The sequence below is a fragment of the Sarcophilus harrisii genome, chromosome 1, assembly GCF_902635505.1.
Source record: "Sarcophilus harrisii chromosome 1, mSarHar1.11, whole genome shotgun sequence".
NCBI classification, from domain to species: Eukaryota; Metazoa; Chordata; class Mammalia; order Dasyuromorphia; family Dasyuridae; genus Sarcophilus; species Sarcophilus harrisii.
The window spans coordinates 299,125,720-299,147,326 of NC_045426.1; the positions used below are offsets into that span (position 1 = coordinate 299,125,720).

At 36.4% G+C, this 21,607-nt stretch overlaps 1 protein-coding gene across 1 annotated transcript in view; it reads right to left on the bottom strand.

The window, feature by feature from the left end:
* The window catches only part of BMERB1 (bMERB domain containing 1), a 130,471-nt gene extending 110,676 nt beyond the window's left edge, over positions 1–19,795 (bottom strand). The window contains exon 1 of the mRNA XM_003761677.2: positions 19,510–19,795. Coding sequence (XP_003761725.1) covers positions 19,510–19,615 — 106 coding nt within the window. The 5' untranslated portion in view covers positions 19,616–19,795. The remainder of the gene's footprint in view (positions 1–19,509) is intronic.
* Positions 19,796–21,607: the final 1,812 nt, after the last annotated feature.

Consider the following 21,607-nt stretch of genomic DNA (forward strand, 5'->3'; position numbering starts at 1 on the left):
AGAAAAGGGCAAGGAAGAAAGATCTATGGGGGGAAAGGATGTGGAGACTAGACTAGAAGCACTACAAAAAGAATAAACCTTAATTTGCTCCAAAGCAAAGCAGTGGAGAAGTAAGCAACCTTAATAGCCCCAATGCCAATTATAAATACACTGGCAATTTTCAAGAGGTAGAAAGGAGGAAGAGAATTTGGAACTCAACATTTTAAAAATTAAGGTTTAAAAAATTTGTATATGTAATTGGGAAATATTTAACAAAATAAAGACATACTGAAAAAATTAAATAAATATATTGGCAGTCACTGAGAGGAAATGACTTAGTAGGTATGTACCAACTCCCTCCAGGTAGGGAAGCCAAATCACACAATACCATGCAGGGAAAAGGAAGAGGATCTGCTTGAGGACAAGCAGAATATATAACATCATCAGGAAGTTAGTGAATAGACAATGCTTGACATATAGCTGGTGCTTAATAAATTATTGTTGATTAATTTTCTCTTTTTAAATTCTTTTACAAGTTATGACTGAGTAGGGGAAAAGAGATCAGAAATGAAGGTGATTTAGGAATAAAAATTTTTTAAAGAAAATGATTCAATTTTTTAAAAAATGTATAAGGCATTGTGAACAGACTCTGGATACAATGCTAAAACTAAAAAATGGTTCCTGCCTTTATACTTAAATTTTCCTTGAATAAATATAATATTTAAATAAATAAGTACAAAAATAATATGAAGAAATAGAAAGCACTCAGAACCAGGGAGTTCAAGATTAACTTCCTAGAAAATATGGTATCTGAGTTGAGCCTTAAAAGAAGCCAAGATTGCTAGGAGGTAGAGGCATCTGTGTTACAAGCTCAATGACAGCTTAGTCCTTAAAGATATCTGATGTCCTTATTATTTGATCGTCTTATTGCAACACTTTTGCATCAGAAGTTATGAGATCCAGGAAGTCAAGGATCATAGGACCTTGACACAAGTTGACATGATTGAGCAAACTACCCAACCTCTCTTAGAACAGTTTCCTCATCTACAAAACAGAGATCTACCTTATAGGGTTTTGTAATTACAAAAATTAGACCATAATTACAAAATCCCTCACAACAATTCTTATTAAGGTCCATTTTACAAATAAGTAAATTGAGACACAGTTTAAATGACTTGTCCATGGTCACACAGCTAGTAAATGTCTGAAGCTGGATTTGAACTCAAACCAAACAATCAATTCTGATGGATGTGACTCTTTCCAACAATGAGATGATTGAGACTAGTTCCAGTGATCTTGTGATGAAGAGAGCCATTTACACCCAGAGAGAGGACTGTGGGAACTGAGTGTGGACCACAACATAACATTTTCATTCTTTTAATTGTTGTTCACTTGCATTTTGTTTTCTTACTTGTTTTCTTTCCTTTTTGTCTGATTTTTCTTATGCAGCAAGATAATTGTATAAATATGTTTACATATATTGTGTTTAACATATATTTTAACATGTGTAACATATATTGGATTGCTTGCCATCTAGGGGAAGGGATGAGGGGAAGAAGGGGAATATTTGGAACACAAGACTATACAAGAGTCAATGTTGAAAAATTATCCATCCATATGTTTTGAAAATAAAAAGCTTTTATTTTAAAAAATCTAAAAAAAAAAAAGTTAACTGTCCTTGATAGAAACAATAATCATTTAACCTCTCTAGACTGGAGTTTCTTTATCTATAAAGGAAAGAGTTGGACTAAAGAATCTCTAAGGTCCCTTACAATTTTAAAATTCAGTAACACACATACATTTCTCTCCAACCCCCATCCCCAATACAAACATAGGAAAGAGGAACTCAATTTTGAATGTATATTTAGAAACAAATACAAGTGAGGTATGGCCAAGATGGTAGAATAGCAGTAAGCATTTCAGGGTCTTCTACCTTCCCATCCCACCCTCACAAAATACCTCCCCAAAGTAGATCTAGAAAGCATACTAAATTGGATTCTGATGGGCAGATCCAAGAAAAAGTTACTGTGAGTCATTTTTCCAGGTATAGGGAGTCAGACAGAGAGGTGGGCAAATACTGGGGATAATATGATAGTATCTGGCCACAAATTCAACTGCTAGTGTTTCAGGGAGAAGTTGTGCATCAGGACAATAGGAGGTCCCAGATCTATAACAAGGCACCATAGTGGGTGCCAACTGCTTGCTCTCTTGTATACTACCCAGATCTAGGGAGAGACAAAGGGAATCCGGACCCAGGGGTAGTATTCCCAGGTGTGCAGCACGGAAAGCCCTGGGTTGTGTACAGAAAGCAGAACAAGCAAAGAAGCATGCTGCAGCAGTGTGGCTAGGACCATAGGAAGAGAATATATTTCAATTCCAGCTTTTAGCCTACTCTGAATTCTTCAGAAGACTAGCCAAGGCAGAAATCCTAGACCAAAGGGAAGCCTGCAGATCTGACACTTTAATAAACCAATAGAACTTCCTAGCTGGCCCATAGTCACTGAGGGCAGCTGCAGTCTGTTCTGCTGTTCAAACTTAAGCTCAGGTCAGGAACTTGCAGAGACCAGACCCTGTGTCAGACAAAGCAGATTTCTTGAGAACTAGAGGGCAAAATGGAAATAGTAACTCCCAGGTCACTTCCTCAAAGAAACTCCAAAATGAAAAATTCCAAAATACAGGGTTTCTAGAACAATGAAAAAAAGACTGCAAGTGGCCAGAAAGAAACTTCTGTTTTGTGGAATAGTGTGTAATTATAATTTTTCACTGTTCTCCTTGAATTCCCCTCTTCTCATTTCTTTTACTACTTTTAGACCTGAACTTGACTGGGAATGCCTTGTTGATGCCTATTGCCATGCTTCCAAAGTGGTCTGGGGAACAGAACATACAGATTACCTTCCATATGTCTTAGTGAAGTTGGGGAAGCCTCATTAAATTCATTAATTTTTTTTTTAAATTCTGAATCATTACTCTTTCCCTTAACTTCCCCTATAATATTCCCCTGTAATAGAGGAGCTAGAGTAGGGAAGATATCCATAATATTTCATGCCCTTCTCACTTAAATCTCTATATTTGATCTCCTTCCCAAATTTTCAATTTTCTGCTGAATATTTCTATTTCAATGTCTTGCTATAAAGCAGGAGTTATTAGTTTTTTGGGGATTAAGTTTCCCTTTGTCAGTCTAGTGAAGCCCCTTCTCAGAGAAATATTCTTAAATGCACAAGATAAAATTGATAGGAATATAAATAAAATCAATTATTTTGAAATACAGTTATCAAAAAAAAATTTTAATTCACAGAGAACGGTTAAAAATTTCTGCTATCAAGGCAAGTAGACATAGAGGATAGTACTTGGGTCCAAATAATGATGCACATTCTGATTAGTATAAATAATTAATCTCCATAAAATGGTCACATATATTCAAATTAACAGGAAGTTATAAATATGTAAAATATGGTCACTGGTTATAACAAAGTAATAATATGTAGTATGATTTCAAATAACTCTGTTCTATAATGCTGAGCAAGTCAGTTAATATCTATATGCCTTGTGCAACTTTCTAGTGCAAATTTGTAGTTATTAGCATTTTCCACACTAACAAAACCATTCATTCTTCTTATGTTGTTGTAACTTGTAACCTTAAATTTTACATGTCTAAAGCCAGAGCCATCATTTATTCTCCTTGAATTAGTTCTCTATTTTTTGTCAATATTATCTTTATTTTCATTCTCCCCATTTTCCTTACCTGGAATCCCTTCTCCTTCTCCATGTACATACTTTCTACCTATCCCTTAAGATATAAGTATTAGTCCTCCAAAAGGAAGCTTTCTCAGAGCCTTCCAACCCTCAGTGAGATCGATCCCTACTTGAAATTCCTCTAGGGTTTACACTGTGTATATTCTTAACAATTCATCATATTCTGCTTTGTGACACTGTAATGCCTCAGTTTCCCTGAATTATTATGCCCTAAATAAAATTATTATAGCCCCACTCCTTTGTTCCTTGCCATTAGAACTGGAGACCCTGAAATACCATTAAGTTATAAAACTCCAGGTACTTCATCTCAAATGCCTGCTAAGATAATTCCCCCTCCTTTTGAGTATTGCCCCTTGCCTTGATGTCTCCTGCCCTCAGTCTTGTTATTTTGACCCTTATCCTGTCAGGATAAGGAAGAAATTCCTGGAATTATGTTTTGTCCCCCATCCAGTATCCTTGCCCCCTCCTATATCTGCCTTTGTTCCCCCTTGCTATAAAAGTCTCCTGAATTGATTGCTCGCTGCTGAATGCTTTGAGACAAGAGTCCCATGCAGCTGGCTGGCCTCGGCTAGTCTAAACTCTCCACATTAAATTATTAAAAACCAATCTTTGTCTTGTCACAATTTCTCCAGCATTACAACACCTTATATACTATTATACTGAACTGCCATATTTATCTCTTATCTTGTTATTTATCTTTCCTTGTGTTATGTATTATTTCTCCACCCAGAGCTGGTGTTAACCTTTTTTGTATCATGGATTCCTTCATAATATCTTTTCAGAATAATATTTTTAAGTGCAGAAAAATACATAGGATTACAAAGGAAAGATACAAATTATACTAAAAACAATTATTAAAATATTTTTAAAACAAACTCGTGGACTTGGCTTTTCTCAACAATGTGATGATTCAAGACAATTTCAGTAGACTTGGGATGAAAAATGCCATTTGCGTCTAGAGAGAGAACTATAAAGACTGAATGTGGATCAAATCACCTTTGTTCATTTGTTTTCTTGTTTTCTTTCTTGTATTTTTTCCCTTTTAATCTAATTTTTCTGGCACAATAAGACAAATATGGAAATATGTTTAAAAGGATTGCATGTATTTGACCTATATCAGATTACTTGCTGTCTTGGGGAGGAAGAAAAGAAGGGAAGGAGAAATTTGGGACACAAAGCCATCTTTGCATGTATTTGGAAAAATAAAATATTATTGAGGAAAAAAATATCAAGACAATACAAAAATTCATGGAACCCAGATTAAAAACTCCTGTGATTCAGTCTGTAAATTTCTGAAAGGAAAGAATCATGCCTTGCATTTGGCTTCCTACACAGAATCTTGGATTGTCATGTTTTGCACATAATGGGCATTCAGCAAAATCCCACTAGATGAATAGATGCAGAGATACCCAATGAAAGACCAACGCATAGTGATAAACATCAAGAAGGGGGAGAAGTAAAAAACAACAAAAAGAACAAAAACGGGCTGTTTAAGTACTGTGCCAGATGGCACAGAAGAGAAAAGTATTTGACTGCCCCCTGAAAAATAACCTCTGTGCCTTTAGGATCTGGAACAGATTTGGCTTTCTGTAACAGAGCTCAGTCAACCCTAGCATCTGCTGAGCTGCTCTTTAGGATTTGCATCTATTTGCATAAGATTTTAAAGTCAGAATGGGAGGAAATTTGCCCTTTGTTATGTATGTTTGAGCAAGGAGAAGTAGAGATTCTAGGGTGGGTGCCAGGACAAAGTCTGCAAAAATATATTCCAAATATGGAGTGGGTGACATTGGCACTATGAGGAACTGGTTGTAAAAAAGGAAAAGAAAATGAAATCATTTTCTCCCCACACAAAACAATGACCATTTTTCAGTTTCCCAAAACTCTACTCAAAATAATGTTTTTTATAAAAAAAAAAACATATTATTTGGAATAGGGTTTGAATGAGTCTCTGATTTGTCCTTCCTCGAATCATTATTTTCATTCTCCCAGGTTAATCTTAAGAATCAGAACCAGGGACTTCTGAAAGGACACACACATCTACTTAATCTCCTTCTTTGCTCTCAGAATTTATTTCATGACAAGCCTCAAAATTAGTGCTTGACTGGAAAAAACCTCCCACAAATAGTTACCAACAGAAGACATCCTTGAAATTCGCCAGGAAAGGTCTGTTTTTGCTTGAGGGCGGGGTTTGGTTAGAGAGGGCATAGGCTGAGGGCAGGCAGCAGCAGTGGGAGCTCGGCAGGCAGCTCACAGCCGAGCAGACCGGAGGGGAGTGGGGTGTGATCTCAGCCATTTCTGTGGAATGAACTTTACCAATGTGGCTACTTTGCCCTGGTAGCAAGCCAGTAGATCATCAGAGAAGCTAAAATCACAGGGGGTAAAGACTATAACTTCGAAAAGCTAGGGTCTCTCGTAAAATGGCCACACCCACCCGAGGTGTCTCAGCATGCTCAGAGCATAGACGCAGTGCAGCCATTGCTGTCCTGCTAGTGCCTCGCTGCTGCCCCTCGCAGTCTGAGCTCAGTAATACCATCCAGTCCCTCCCCCACAAAAAAAGACTGCATTTGCTTTTTTTTTTTTTTTTTTGCTAGTTTGTCTTCTTTGATTCTTCTCTGACAAAATGAGCAAAAAATTTAAACAGACTCTTACCATTGATAGCTTCTATATGTATAGAGAGCAGACCTTAAACCCTAAGGAGACTAAAAGCAAACTGTCTCCAGATGAATCCCCAAAAGGGGATATGATCTGGTCCTCAACACACAAGACTCTCATAGAAAAAATTAAAAAGGCTCTCACAAGAGAGCTAGAAGAAAAATGGGAATCCAATTCTCCCTGTGCAACAAGAGAACTGTTCAGTTCTGCACACATATATTGTATCTAGGATATACTGTGATATATTTAACATGTATAGACCATCTAGGGGAGTGGGTGGAGGGAGGGAAGGGAAAAATTGGAACGGAAGTAAATGCAAGGGATAATGTTGTAAAAAATTACCCATGTATATGTACTGTCAATAAAAAGTTAGAATTATTTAAAAATAAAACTTTTAAAAAAAGAATCAGAACCAAAAAGAGCAATGAGTTTCCAATTACCAACCCAAGTATTGCCAAGAGGAAACTCCAATTACAAAGAGTTTTGTGGAAATGTTCAATGGCAGCAGGATTCAGAAAATTCATCATCATCATCATCATCATCATCAATAAATAACATTAGCTGTTTTTCTCTATTCTATGTCTAACTCAAGTGAGATTTTGATTGACTTTGGGAGATTATATACATTAAGTAGAGAGGAGTATTTATATAGCGTATTATAAACACATTTGAATGAAAAGCTCTAAATTCACCTGAGAGATCAAGAGAACAAGGATGCTGATCTGGCCCCAGAATCAGGCACATGTTTGTCTATACCACATCAATGGAAACTCTGATGTGGATGCTTTGATTGATTTTTTTTTAGTATCATATACTTTTATGAATTAACTATTGACCCATCAGTTTAACCCACCAAAACTTGATTTCACCTTTTCAAAGTTCATCCTACTGGGCATTTGCAAATGCTATTTTCCATCTGAACTTTTTTGTTGGCTTTTAATCAAGATGTTGGAAAGATTTCTTTTTAGGGGTTGTAAGGGGTCAAAAAGCCATCCTGATTTGAGTTTCTGATAGGAAAAAATTCCTGGAATTTTTTTTGTTATCATTTCAAATTTGTACTGATTCCTTAGTTATTTTAGAAGGACTTAAAGAGAAAGTGAGCTATAAATAGCAAAACATTTTGCAACTTTCCAATTTAGAATTTTTAGGAATCCAAATGGACCTAAACAGCAAATTCCCATACTTGTGCTACATAGCTGTATGTTTATATAATTCTACTTGATTTGTCCTGTGCTCCTTGGCCTTTATTACACATCTGAGGTACCAATATTTATTTAAAGCCAATGTAGGATGGGGAGATGCCAATTTCCTTAAATATTAAAAATATTTTTAAAAAATCTTGTTATCTTGAGAAAAGCACTTAGTCTCTCTCAATCTGGATGACAAAGCTTAAAGAATGCTAAAGCAGAAGACCTGAATTAGAAGCCTACTTTAGATGCATTCCAACTGTGTATTACAAGTAAATCTTAATCCTTCTGTCCCTTAGTTTTCTCATTTCTAAAATGCAGGAGTTGGATTCAAGGACCTCTAAGGTCCCTTCCAGCTCTGTATCTGTAATGCTGTGCTCCTATGATCTTTAAAATTGGTGTTACAAGAGAACATAAAAATAAGGAAAGGATTCATATGCAAAAATGTTATAGCAGCCCTTTTAGTAGTGACAAGGAAACTGGAAACTGAGTAGATGTTCATCAATTAAGAGAATGATGGATCCAGTCCCTCTAAGCAATTTGCAACTATGCCCAAAAGGTTATCAAACTGTGAATATCCTTTGATCCAGCAGTGTTTCTACTGGACCTGTATCCTAAACAGATCATAAAGTAGGGAAAGGGAACTACATGTGTAAAAATATGTATAAAAATGCAAAAAAAAATTAACAACCCTTTTTGTAGTGGCAAGAAATTGGAAATTGAGTGGATGCCCATCAGTTGAAGAATGGCTGAACAAGTTATGGTATATGAATATTATGGAATATTATTGTTCTATAAGAAATGATCAGTAGGATGATTTCAGAGAAGCCTGGAGAGACTTATATGAACTGATACTAAGTGAAATGAGCAGAACCAGGAGATCGTTGTACATGGCAACAGCAAGATTATATGATGATCAATTCTGATGGACATGGCTTTTGTCAACAATGAGATGATTCAGACCAATTCCAATGGTCTTGTGATGAAGAAAGCTATCTGCACCCAGAGAGAATACAATGGGAACTGAATGTGGACCACAACATAATATTTTCAATCTTTTTGTTGTTTGCTTGCATTTTGTTTTCTTTCTCATTTTTTCCCTTTTTGGGAATTTTTTTTTACTTGTACAGTAATATTTGTGGAAATATGTATAGAGTTTATGTTTAACATATATTGGATCACTTGCTGACTGGGGGAGAAAGTAGGGGAAGGAGAAGAAAAATTTAGAACATAGGATTTTGTAGAGGTGAATGTTGAAAATTATCCATGTATATTTTGAAAATAAAAAGCTTTAATTAAAAAAATAAATGAAAATATTATACATGAAATAATAAAAAAAGAAATGATTAGGATGATTTCAGAAAGGCCTGGAGAGACTTGTATGAACTGATGCTAAATGAAATGAGTCAATCAAAAGAACATTGTACACAGGAACAACAAGCTTATACAATGATCAATTCTGATGGACCTGGCTCTTTTCAACAGCAAGGTGATTTAAGCCAGTTCCAATGGTCTTGTGATGGAGTCATCTGAACCTGGTGAGAAGACTGTGGGGACTGAGTTATTTTCACTTTTCTATTGTTGTTTGCATTTTGTTTTCTTATTTTTTTCCTTTTTGTTTTGATTTTTCTTGTGCATGATTGTGAAGATATATATGGAGGAAATGCACATATTTTTCATATATTGAATTGCTTGCCATCCAGAATAGGGAGTGGGAAGAAGGAAGGGAGAAAAAAAAAAATTGGAACACATAGTTTTTCAGGGGTGAATCCTGAAAACTATCTTTGCATATATTTTGAAAATAAAAAACTATTATTTTAAAAAATAAAATTAAGATGTTAGTCTAGATGATCAGTGAAAACCTTTTTAATTGTAACTCTATGGTTTACAGCCTCATATAAGGGACAATAGTAATCTCTTGCTTGAAAAGCTATCCCTTAACCTGAATATTTCTATATTTAATCTTTATGTAACTAAAATGGTAATTCTTTTTCTAAAACCTCAATCCCACTGCCACTATCCTAGCCCTTCATTTTACTTTAAGCTTCAATCACTAAAAAAAAAAAATGCTTATTTGAATAGAATGTTAACAGCAAAAAAGAAAGAGTAGGAGAATGCCGTATAGTCAGTCCAGCTTTCTCCCACAGATATTCCAGCAAAGATGTATGAAGAGTGCTAAATTGATGAGACCAAGTAGTAATCAGGAAATCTAAGGAGAAACCACAGTGGGTCATTTTTTTTCCCAATCCAAGATTATGATCATGATCATCTCACAAGCAAATGATCAGGGGGAAAAGTTCAGAAGAGGGATAGGCTGGTAACCACAGAGCCAGAGCAGGATTCAACTTATAAGGATAGCAAGACAGATGTAGGCTGGCAACTCTATAACTCTGTATCTGCAGAACCTTTCAGCTAAGGAAGAAGAGCAGGGACAGTATCCCAAAGATCCCAAACAAGAAGGTAAGGCTGCAGTTATGTTTCATAGACTAAAATCAAGGTCTAGAGCCTACAAAAGCTCAAATAAGAAGTCATTTTGCATTTTGATAATTATATTTATTTTGGTTTCTCCACAATTCCTAAAAATAGTAAATACATAGTAGGCACTCAATATATACTTGTTGTTTGATCAGTTATATGATTGAATAAAAAGTATAGTTTCACAAAACTGTTATCTTCATTTTTGTTCTCATAGGTGCCACTCACCTGAGGGTCTTACCTGGACTGTTCATTTTCTCCTCTCTTTTTATTCATTCAATTATTCAGACAAATATTTATTTAAGCATATATTGAATATGCTTAACACTGTGTCAGGCAATCTTTATTTCATGTTCCCTGCCCTCCTAGAGCTCATAATATAGTAGCAAGCTATGATGCATTAAAAAATGAATGCAAAACAAAATATGCGACTTAACAAACAGCTTCATGGAAGACATGATGTTCATCCTACATATCATTTCTAAACGAATCTTCCCAAAACACACTTCTGATCATGCTATTCCTTCACTCAAAAATCTTCAGTGCCTACTTTTTATTTATTTAATAAAGCCTAAATTTCTTATGTTGTCAATCAAAGCCTTTTGGACAATTTGAATCAGATTTATATTTTCTGTCTTATATTATTCCTCATCATTTACTCTGTGTTCTAATCAGCTGACTTTATCTTCTGAGTATACAGTCTACTTGTCTATTTTCCAGCTTTTGCTGAAATTATGTCTTTGATATGTCGTTAATCATGTTTGGAATGCCTTCTCTGCCATCTCCAACTACCCAAAACCTCCTATGATAAACCTCTCAAGGTTTAACTCAAATGTTGCCTCATCAGATACACTTTCCCTATATTGAAACACGATAGTTATTTGTTCCTCTTCTGAACCCTTCTATGTCACTTTGCTTATCCTTCTTTTCCATATTTTAATAAATCATTAATTTCATCAATGTGGGGCATTCCCTCCTATAGTATGCTATTCTCCCATATTTTCTGTTCTTGTGGGATTGTTTCTATATCTTCTAAAAATCTTCCATCATGTAAGGTCAACCCATCATTTAAGGTTCTTTATTTAGATCTCATGAAATTGTATAGGTGCCAACGGACATAGTAGCTATCAGTTATTCTTTACTCTTGCTACTTGACTGGCCCATCTGCTTTTCCAGTCAATCAATTAACATTTATTAAATACCTACTATGTCAGGCATTATGCTAAGCGTTGAATCATATGTGACTGTCCTTTCTATGATTTTTCCCACACAATTCTTTGTCAGGAATATGTTGCATTTTATGCACTCCTATCATGTGCCTCTCCAGTGACTTTCAGGTAACTCTCAATTTTATTTCTTCAGAGACTTAGGTAGCCCATGTAGTCATACAGTGTCATTAGAAAAATATTGCTATTAAAATATGAATCTTTTTCTCAGTAAAGTATTTAGGATCATGAACAAAAAACACAAGGCAATTTCCCTAAGTCATTCCATTCCATTTTCCTCCTATTCAATACCAGACTAAGTCCATCTGCAGTGCCCATATGATGCCCATATGTACTGATGGCTCTACCTTTATGGGTTTTCCCAAATAATTAGCCTAAATATTTTGAAGGATTATGGATTTCATTAATAAAGATTTGCAGGGTTCTAGGTTTGATGGTTTAGCATAATGTCTTTTGAAAACAGGAGTACTCAAAAGACTTCCCCATATCTAAGAAATCCCTCTTATATTCGGACTTTGCACTAGACATCCTCCACGGTAGTAACAAACACTTTTGGTGAGCAAAGCTCTCCTTCTTTAGTGCCTAATTTGTTGTGCCTAAATTAGTGCCTAAAACATCAGAGAGTCATGAAGTTATCACTATTATATCTTGTATGATTCTGACAATTCATGGTCAGTAATTTATCGGAGAAGACTCTTTGGTTCCATGTTTTGCTCTGTTTGTATCATATATTGATCTGCAAATCCACATGCTAATATTATCTGTTTTGTTGGTTCTTCTCTCTTCATTTAGTATCAGTTCATATAAGTTTTTCCAGGCTTTTCTGAATTCAGCCTGATGAGAAAACATTTGTTAAGTGCTTAACACAGTAACTGGAATATTGTAGGCATTTAATAAATGTCTGTTTCTTTCCTTACTTTTAGCTAGATTTATTCTGATGCTTTTTTTCTCCTACCCCCATCTACATCAATTTAACTCTAGTTAGACAAGTGAAGATCTCAGGTTTATTAGGGACCAGATAGAATGGGCAAAAGGATTAATAAATCAGACAATAATATTCATCCATAAGAATCAAGTGAGGAAACTAACTTTGCAAATTCATATTCATATTTTATGAATTGAAAGAGTAAATGAAAAAGCAGTAAGCATTTACTATTTGCAAAACACTGTGCTACAATTTAGAACTGGGCCCAAAAGGCTATAAAACTGTATACCCTTTGATGCAGCAGTGCCAGTACTGGGTCTGTATCCCAAAGAAATCATAAAAGAGGGGAAAGGACCCATATGTGCAAAAATGTTTGTAGCAGTTCTTTTTGTGGTGACAAGGAACTGGAAATTGAGGGGACGCCTATCAGTTGGGGAATGGCTGAAAAAGTTATGGCATATGAATATAATGGAATATTATTGTTCTATAAGAAGTAATGAGCAGTCTGATTTCACAAAATCCTGGAAAGACTTCCATTAACTGATACTAAATGAAGTGAGCAGAACCAAGAAAACATTATACATAGTAACAGCAAGATTATGTGATGATCAATTAATGAAAGACTTAGCTCTTCTCAGCAATATAATAATGATCCAGGACAATTCCACAGGCTTGGGATGGAAAATTGCCATCTACATTCAGAGGGAGAATTATGGAGACTGATTGAGGACAAAAGCTTATTATTGTCACCTTTTTTTGTTTGCTTTTTCTTTCTTGTGGTTTTTTTTTCTTTTTGTTCTGATTTTTCTTTCACAACATGACTATTATGGAAATACATTTAAAATGATTGTACACGTATAATCTATGTCAGATTGCTTGCTGTTTTGGGCATGTTGAAAGTAAAGAAGGAAAGGGGAAATAATTTGGAACTCAAAATATTATAAAAATAAATGTTGAAAATTATCTGTACAAGTTAACTGGAAATATAAATTACTATTGAGAAAAAACCCCAAAACAAAATAGTGTGCTAAGTCCTGGGAATGCAAATAAAAAAAATAATAATAGCTAATATTTATATAATGCTTTAAGATTAGAAAAAATAATTCCTGCTTGCAAGGAATATCACATTATAATGGGAGACAACATATATAGGATCAGTTGCAAGTCAGATGGAAAGGTCCAGTGATCCTCAGAGTATAGTGGCAAAGCAGATGGTAATGCATCTTATTTAATGCCATTTATATCCCCTGTGATGTTAAACCATTAGACAATGCCAAGGACTCTGGTATTAAGAACTTTCTTTTCTAGATCTCAGTAGCTATGGCTTCTGAAGAGGTCGGCTATTATACCTGCAGAGGAATTTGCTAGGAACATGCTAGGAGCAACAAGGATTGCTCCCCTACACCAAGGTGGGCAGGACAGGGCCAATAATCTGAGGAACTGTGCTATTCCTGGATTCTTTGGTTTACTGGTTCATTGTTGACATAGGGTCTGCAGTTTGTGATTACAGGAATGTCAGTTTCTTCTCCATAAGAATTACACCCCTCTATCTATGATGGTTACAGGAACTAGACTCAAAGCAGGATTAGTGTTTAAGGAGTATTTCTATTCATAGAGCTCTTGGGTGCAGGGTTCTAAGCTGTCTCCATTTGATTCTTCAGGGAGATCGTTGAGATGACATCAATAGTTTGACCCACCTGGCACATGCTATTTTCGATCCTGGCACATGCCACTTTCTATCTCTACCTTATGATTTCTTGCTCGTCCCATTTCCCCTCAATATAGGGGAAACATGTCCAAAAGTAATTTACTCCCTGGAATAACCAAGCTACCTGGAATTCCCTAAAGCACATATTCTTAGGTTTGGGTGCCTTGGTGCCCCAGTTGAACTCTGCAAAAAAAGGTATAATCTGAGTGGAGATGGGAGAATATAAGTTGGACATTCTTGCACATAGTCAGTACTTAATATATTTATTGAATTGAATTGATCTTCCTCTTCTTTGGCTTCCTATGATCTTTCTTGCACTGAGACTACTATTATCTACTTCTTTGTGTGACTCAATAAATTAGTCAAAAACCTTTTGGGCCCTTTTGGAACAGTGTTTTGGACAAGATAAATAAAAAAAAAGTTCCCTATCTGTGCCAAGCTCCAATCTGTCAGACCTGTTCTATCAGCAGACAGTATACCTGAGTGAAAAAGACAGATGTTTTCTGTGACATGAGAACCAACAGACATGGATTTCATCCAGCAAAGAGGAAAAGTCAGAACAAACAACTGCATACTCTGGGGCAATAAAAATTCTTCCTTGTTCAGGAACCAAGGTAATGTAGTCGGTAAAATACTGAGCATGAAGTCAGGAATACCAGAGTTCAAATTCAGCCTAAGACACTTATTAGGCTGTGTCACTCTGAGCAAGGCATTTATTTTTTTCTTAGTCTCGGTTTCCTCACCTATAAAACAGGATAATAATAGTCTTTTACCATTTGTGATGACAGGTGGTGTTTATCTCCAGAGAAAGAATGGGCAGAGGATAAATGCAGATCAGTGATACTTTTTCCTCTACTTTATTTTTCTTGGAATTCTTTTTATCAACTTTCTTTCACAGAATAAACACATAAAAATGTATTTTGCATGACTCCACATGTATAACCTTTGCTAAATTGCTTGCCTGCTCAAAGAGGGAAGAGAAGAGAGAGAATTTGGAGTTCAAGATTTGGGAAAAAAAGATTAAAATTGTTTTCACATGTAATTGAAAAAAATTAAATAAAAATTTTAAAAAATAATCCTTACCATACAGGGTTATTATGAAGATTAAATGTAATAACTTACACATAGTATTTTGGAAATATTTTAAAATATAAATCTTTAAGATCCACCTTCATCTAGAAGTCTTCCCTTGTTCTCCTACATCTCAGAGGATTCTCTTCTCTATATCCTGTTTGCAGGTTGCCTTCCCCATTAGACTATGATCTCCTTGTGGACAGGAACTGTCTTTTGCCTTTTTTGGTATCCCCAATGCTTAGCAAGTGCATGGAATATAGTAGATACTTAATAATTCTTAATATTTGATACTTAATAATAATAATTCACTGCCTGAATGAAGAGCTCTATTTTGTAATTCAGTTGTGTCTAACTCTTTGTGACCCCAATTGGGGTTTTCTCAGCAAAGATACCAGAATAGTTTGCCATTTCCTTCTCCAGCTCATTTTACGGGTGAGGAACTGAGGCAAACAAGGTTAATTAAGTGATTTGCCCAGTGTCATACAGATAGTGAGTGTCTAAGGTCATATTTGAACTCAAGAAGATGAGTCTTTCTGTTTCCAATTCCAAGAGACTGTATTCACTGCACTACCTAATTGCCCCTGAAATGCTCTATAAATGCTCACTATTATAGTCCTTTGCAAATCATGTTTGGAGATCAGGAGCAACAGCAAGTAGCTGTTTTTCTCTATCAGTTAATGAATGAGAATAAAACCCTAAAATCACTAAATATTCCGGTTAAAGATTAAAATGCCTCCCTATTTATTAGATTTACTGTTTAAAATTATGAATAGTCATATAAAGAAGTAAATAATGGTGTATTTATTTTAAGTGCTTTCTAATTCAGCAAACATTCTGCTACATGCAAGACACTGTGCTGGATGCTAGAGATACAAAAAACCAAAAATAAAACATTTAGTATACATTCATCTTCTTCATAACTCTACAATTGCCCCACAATAATGTAGGTTGCCATTCCAGTGATGGTGCAGCGATTAGAATCAAGTTTTTATAGATAAGTTCTTCCCTTTATCTTCTAGTAAATATTCCACACTGTCTCTCTAGCCTTGCCTCATTCTTTATATCTTATCCTGTATCTTTATATCCTATCTATTTAGGATCAGAAATTTTAAACCTTAAAAGGGGCCTAACCCCCCCCCCCCCATCAAATTCAACCCTTTCATTTTACACATGAAGAATTGAGGTCTAGGAGATGAAATGATATGCCTAAAATCACATTGTTGGTAAGAATCAAGCATAAACTAGAGTCAGCTCAAACCATCCCCAAGTAGATTATTAAATTTTCAGTGTGGGCATTTACATCTCAGAAATCAGCAAAGGCTACAGATGAGGGTGTATTTGTTGATTGTCTGCACTTAAGAAAATGGTGGTGAAAGTGTTTGTAATTGTCATTAAGCTTAAAAGTGTGTCAGGTACAATTTCTTCCCTAGACAGTCCATGGTTTAACATTTATTAGAATACTACTAGTAAGAACTCAGGTCCTCTGGAAATCTGGCATTCTTTTCATTAAATCACCAAGGTGAATGGTTCAAAGCCTTAACTAACCCTCTTAAGCTTGTGACACATTTGCCTCACACACCTAAGAGTAACCAAACCAAACCAAAGCTTCATAGAAAATCTATTTTTAAAAGCTCTGGATATATATTAAGTTCTTTCCATCTTCACTATTTTGATAAATCTGAAATGTTGTGCAGGTTGAATCTAGATGTGTTTGCTTGACTGGTGTCAGCAACTTATTAGTCATTCCATAAACTTGGGTCTTTAAACAGGAATCATATTCTCCCTTGCTTGTAGGGAAATTTGTTACATGAGCCTTCTACATTATTCTTGTCCCTTGCACACAGCATGCTCTTTCCCACCTCCATGCTTTCTCTGATGCTTTTCCACCCTCCTGGAAAGCCCTTCCCTCTCCTCTTCTTTTATCTAAATCCTACCCACCCTTAAAAGCCCAATTTAAATCCAAGATGGGTCTCAATTATAGAGGAAAAGGTCAAGATTAAAAAAAAAATTCCCCATGAAACTCTTTCTATGGATTCAAAGCAATTTTCTATAAGGAAAGTAGAACTATTATTACACTTATATAGAAGAAACTGAAATATATCAAAGCTATAACATGAAAATCTGGTTTAAAATTCTCAAATACTATTCTGCTCTGTTCAATTAGATATTTAGTTCTTCATTGTTATTATTATTTTCTTTGCTAAAGATATTCAAAAAGAGAATTTTATACAATACTACCTCACACAAAAAATCAGCCCTCACAAAAAAATTCTCTCTTTTATGTTACCTTGTAATTAAGCACATGCTTAGTGTTAATAATTTTTAAAATGTAGAGAATTCCATCAATAGAGAGTTTCTCCTCCTGTTAAAATGTAAATAAATCACTATCTTGGGTCTACATCACATTATGCAAATAAAAAAAGTACCTCAACATCAAATGTCAAATCCTTAGATCAGCTTAGTATTTTTATTTTTGGAAACCAATAGTAACAATCGTCATACTAAATATAGTATATAAATATATTTTATAAGTATTATGTATGATGGTGTAGATATAGAAAGGTGTGAAGGAGTCCCCAAAGAGCTTCTTATTGTTATTTTTCTCTCAAACAACTCTTTTAATAGATTATATAGCCAAAGTGTGAAACCAAAATATACAACTACCAACTAGCAAACTAAGATTCCAAAGCTTGTTTTAAATCAATTTCCTAAGAAGATTCCAAATTTGAGTTAAAAAAAAAAAAAAAGCCCAACCTTGAATTTTAAGATAGCTGTAAGAACAGATCAAAGTCTGTGGGCAGAGTTATAAAAATCATCAGGACAGGTTTTAATTATTGCAAGAAAGAAATATAAAGGAATCTAACTTAAAAGCTCTGAACAGCTTACAGTCTATGACCTAAAAGATTAAGAAGTTCACAAGGCAAGAATAGGCTACAGTAAGGTGATGGGAGTGATAGCCAATCGATCAGTATTACACCAGAATTTTACTGTGCAAAAGAAAAAAGACAGATCATTTATATACATGCCATCAAAAGTTGTATCTAAATTAACATTAGTTTATCAGGTCTAAAATGCTGTTTATTGGGCCCATAACAGGGTAGGCTCCAGAAACAGTCAAAGCTGCCTCTTGGTGTGATATTAGTGAACATACCCTGGGAGTCTTTTCAATCTAGTTCAAAGAAATATTGATACATTCAGTCCTGACTCCATAAGAGATACTGCAACAAAACTATCACAGCAGAAACAGTAAGTGGGTGGAAGAGTTTGACATTTGAATATTGGAAAGATGGAGGGGGAGGGGGAAGAGAAGAGTTAAGATAGTAGAGAATCCATTGCTATACTGTAAAACACTCCAGCAGTTGAAACATGGATTAACCTGTAATGCCTATTCAAGCTGAATACACCTGAATCAGAACACATCTACGCCATTCTAAGAAGACTTTCTAAATCTCAATGATTGGAGAAAGGAAGAACGTGAAAACACACAATTCGCTACTGGACAGAGATGATGCAAAAAGCACACACATTGGGATTGGAAGTTGCCCAAGAAAACCATAATAAAAATTAAATCAAATATCTCATGTTTTCTATGAAACCCCCATTTCTACTCCCAGGAGCTTGGAAATATATATGCTTAATTGATTCTCAAAATGGTCATCAAGAGCAAAGGAAGGAATTTACATGCTGAATGAGAAGGGGAGATGGCTTTTTCTCAACATTTGGTGAGCAGCTGCATTAAGCCAAGCAAGGTGAAGGAAACTTGGAATCTCACTAGGTTTTTGCAGGAAGAATTAGGAGCCCTGTTGCCCTCAGGAAGCATTCTACTGCCTTTGGACTCTGGAGGCAGAAGTGTCAACTGTTGCATCCTTCAAAAAATCCTTCATCTTTTAAAAGATGTTCTTTGCACTGAAGACCTTAGAGATTTAGCAAATACAGCCCATCTGTTATACAATGACAGCATGTACAAATCAAAACCTTTAGTTGAGTCAAGTGCCACCTCTCCCCACCGAATAGGTGAAGTAAGCAGGTGTGCCTGGAGAGAAAAAAGGAATGCTGAGAATTTCACATGCATCCTCAACCAAGAAAACTGATCATTGATAATTGCCTCTTTTAGGAATATAGAGTCCACTTGCTCTCGTAGCATAAGGGTGGAAAAATCATCCTTCACCTCTAATCTCTCCCGGAGAAGAGAGCCCACTTCAAGGACCTTCTGAAAGCAATTGGACCAGGATTTCTAAAGCCCAAAGTAGAGCCCCCAAACTGGTGTTTCCTCTTCATTTCCCACCGGGTTCTCTTCACAAAGTCCCCTGAACAGAGGACACATATGCTGAGAACCCAATGGGAATGACGTGCCGGTCCCCCTTTGTTAGCAGCCTAAGCCCGCGCGGCGCTGCGTATCGCCCCCCTTAGCTAAAAGCACCGCTGCGGGGGCGTCTTCTTCAGCTGGGTAGGGTTTCTAGCTTTTACCGCGCTTAAACAACCACCGGCATGGTTGCAGGGCTGCTCCACGATCCCCGCCCGAGTACTCACTTCTCCCCAGTCCCTCCGCTTTCCACTCCGTCTCCTCCACGGCTCCATAGCGCCTCAGCGGCTTTTCAGCCTCCAGGTGGGCGGACAAGGATTGCTTTAACTCCATTGCCGGTTCCACTCGCGGGCTGATGGGTCTCCTTTACTCCATCCCCTCCCAGCGGGCTGCAAGGAGGGAGGTGGCTCCAGCCAGCGGCGTTTTAAGGGGCTGGGCGCCCGTGACGCTACTGCATCTCTTCCGCCGGCAGAGTCCGGGAGCGTTCGACTGGTACCCAGGAAGGGGAGGGATGTTGAGCACATGCGCAGTAGTGACTTGGGAAAGGTCTGGGGGCTGGGTTGCAAGAAGAGGGCTGGGAAATAAACTCTGAGAACAAGAGCAACAAAAACAGAACGGTCAAGGGAAAGTGAGCAAGACATATCCCATGCCATATAGCTCTGCTTCTGATGTCTCAAGGAAAAGTTAAAAGTGTCAGGGGTTTATATGTATTTTGTCTGCAAGTGCTATGCATCATCTCTAGATAGGCTGACCAGCTTTGTGTGGGATTCGTGAGCATATCTGTGAGAGATGTATCCATCTCTGAGTGCATACTACAAATGTGTCAGTGTTGGTGTATGAACAAGGATTTGGGGGAGGGTTGTGTTTCTGCGACTATAGGTTTATATACCTCTGCTTTGCATCTTTGACAAAGTGGGGCAGCAATATCTGTTTATGAACTAAAGAAAGGGATAAGGTGATTATAGCCTTAGATACAATAAAACTAATTAGAAGGGCCTCTAGCCTTCTTTTGTTTTGAAATCTATGATCCTAAGTGTTTACAAAAGTGTTAAATAATGAAGTATTTTTCAGAAATTCAGAATAACATTGTCAGGCAGGTTATAACTTATAGGTTCTTTATATTCTTAAAGTCACTATTTTGTGCCTGACAAAAACTGAGGCAAGATAGAGATTAGAGGTTTTTAATATTTTATTAGAGGGAGAGTTTAGACTGGCCAAAACTATCTTAGCCAGCTGGATGGGACTATTGTCTCAAAGTATCCAATAAGGAGTGAGGGATTCTAGAGACTCTTATAGGGCTCCAGCTATCAGGGAAATAAAGAGGGGGGAGTAGAGCACTGGTGAGGAGGAAGTCCCAGGAAAGGACCATAAATTCAATTCTGACAGGTTGGGGGTAAGGAGGAAGGATCATAAATTCTGATAAGTTGGGAAGAGTCTAGAAGCTACAATGTCTGGTTCAGAGAGTCCCATCTAAGTATTTGAGATAAACCATTTGGAGTGTTATGATTCTTTGGAATACTAGTAGCCAGGGCTCCCAGTCCTAATTATCTCAATCCTAATGGCTAGGAAGTGGGGTTGCCACCAGGGAAACTGAGGCAGAATAATTCAGGAAACTGAGGCATAACAAGAGGAATTCCATTAAACTGGAAATGTGCATAAGCACATATATCCATAGTATGTATAATATATATAAAATATGGCTTATTATACTTCTACAAATGCTGTATCTTTAATAGTTTCTTCATATCTTTCTACAAATAATAAACACCTTCACTTAATACTTGTCCCAATCCAATTCCCAATTCTCTCCTATTCAGTCGGTTCTTTAAAAAGTTCTTTTAAAAGCTAATAGGTATATGAGTGCCTCTACTTCCTTACCCCTTTGTAATTGCATTTCCATCTCCCTCACACTACTGAAACTACTTTTTCAAGATAATAGTCATAAAATGGCCAAACCTGATGGTCTTTTTTTTTCTCTCTTGTTCTCCTTGATTGCTCACAATATTTGCACCATTGCTACATCTCCCATGTGATATTGCTCTTGAATCCCTCTGGCTTTTGGAACACCACACTCACCTGATTCTCTCACCTCTCTGGCCATTCTTTTTTCTGTCTATCACTGGCTCCTTGTTTTCATTTTTTAGGATAGGTATTCCCCTATGGACCCTGACCCTTTATTCTCCTAAGATTCTGTCCTGGATTTTCTATTTTTCTCCTTCTAAATTATTTCCCTTGGAAATCTTCACCTCTTTGCAAGTCACTTACAAATTTAAAGCTCCACCTCTGACTTAAGCTCCAAACTGGCATTTCCAGCTCTATTCCTTT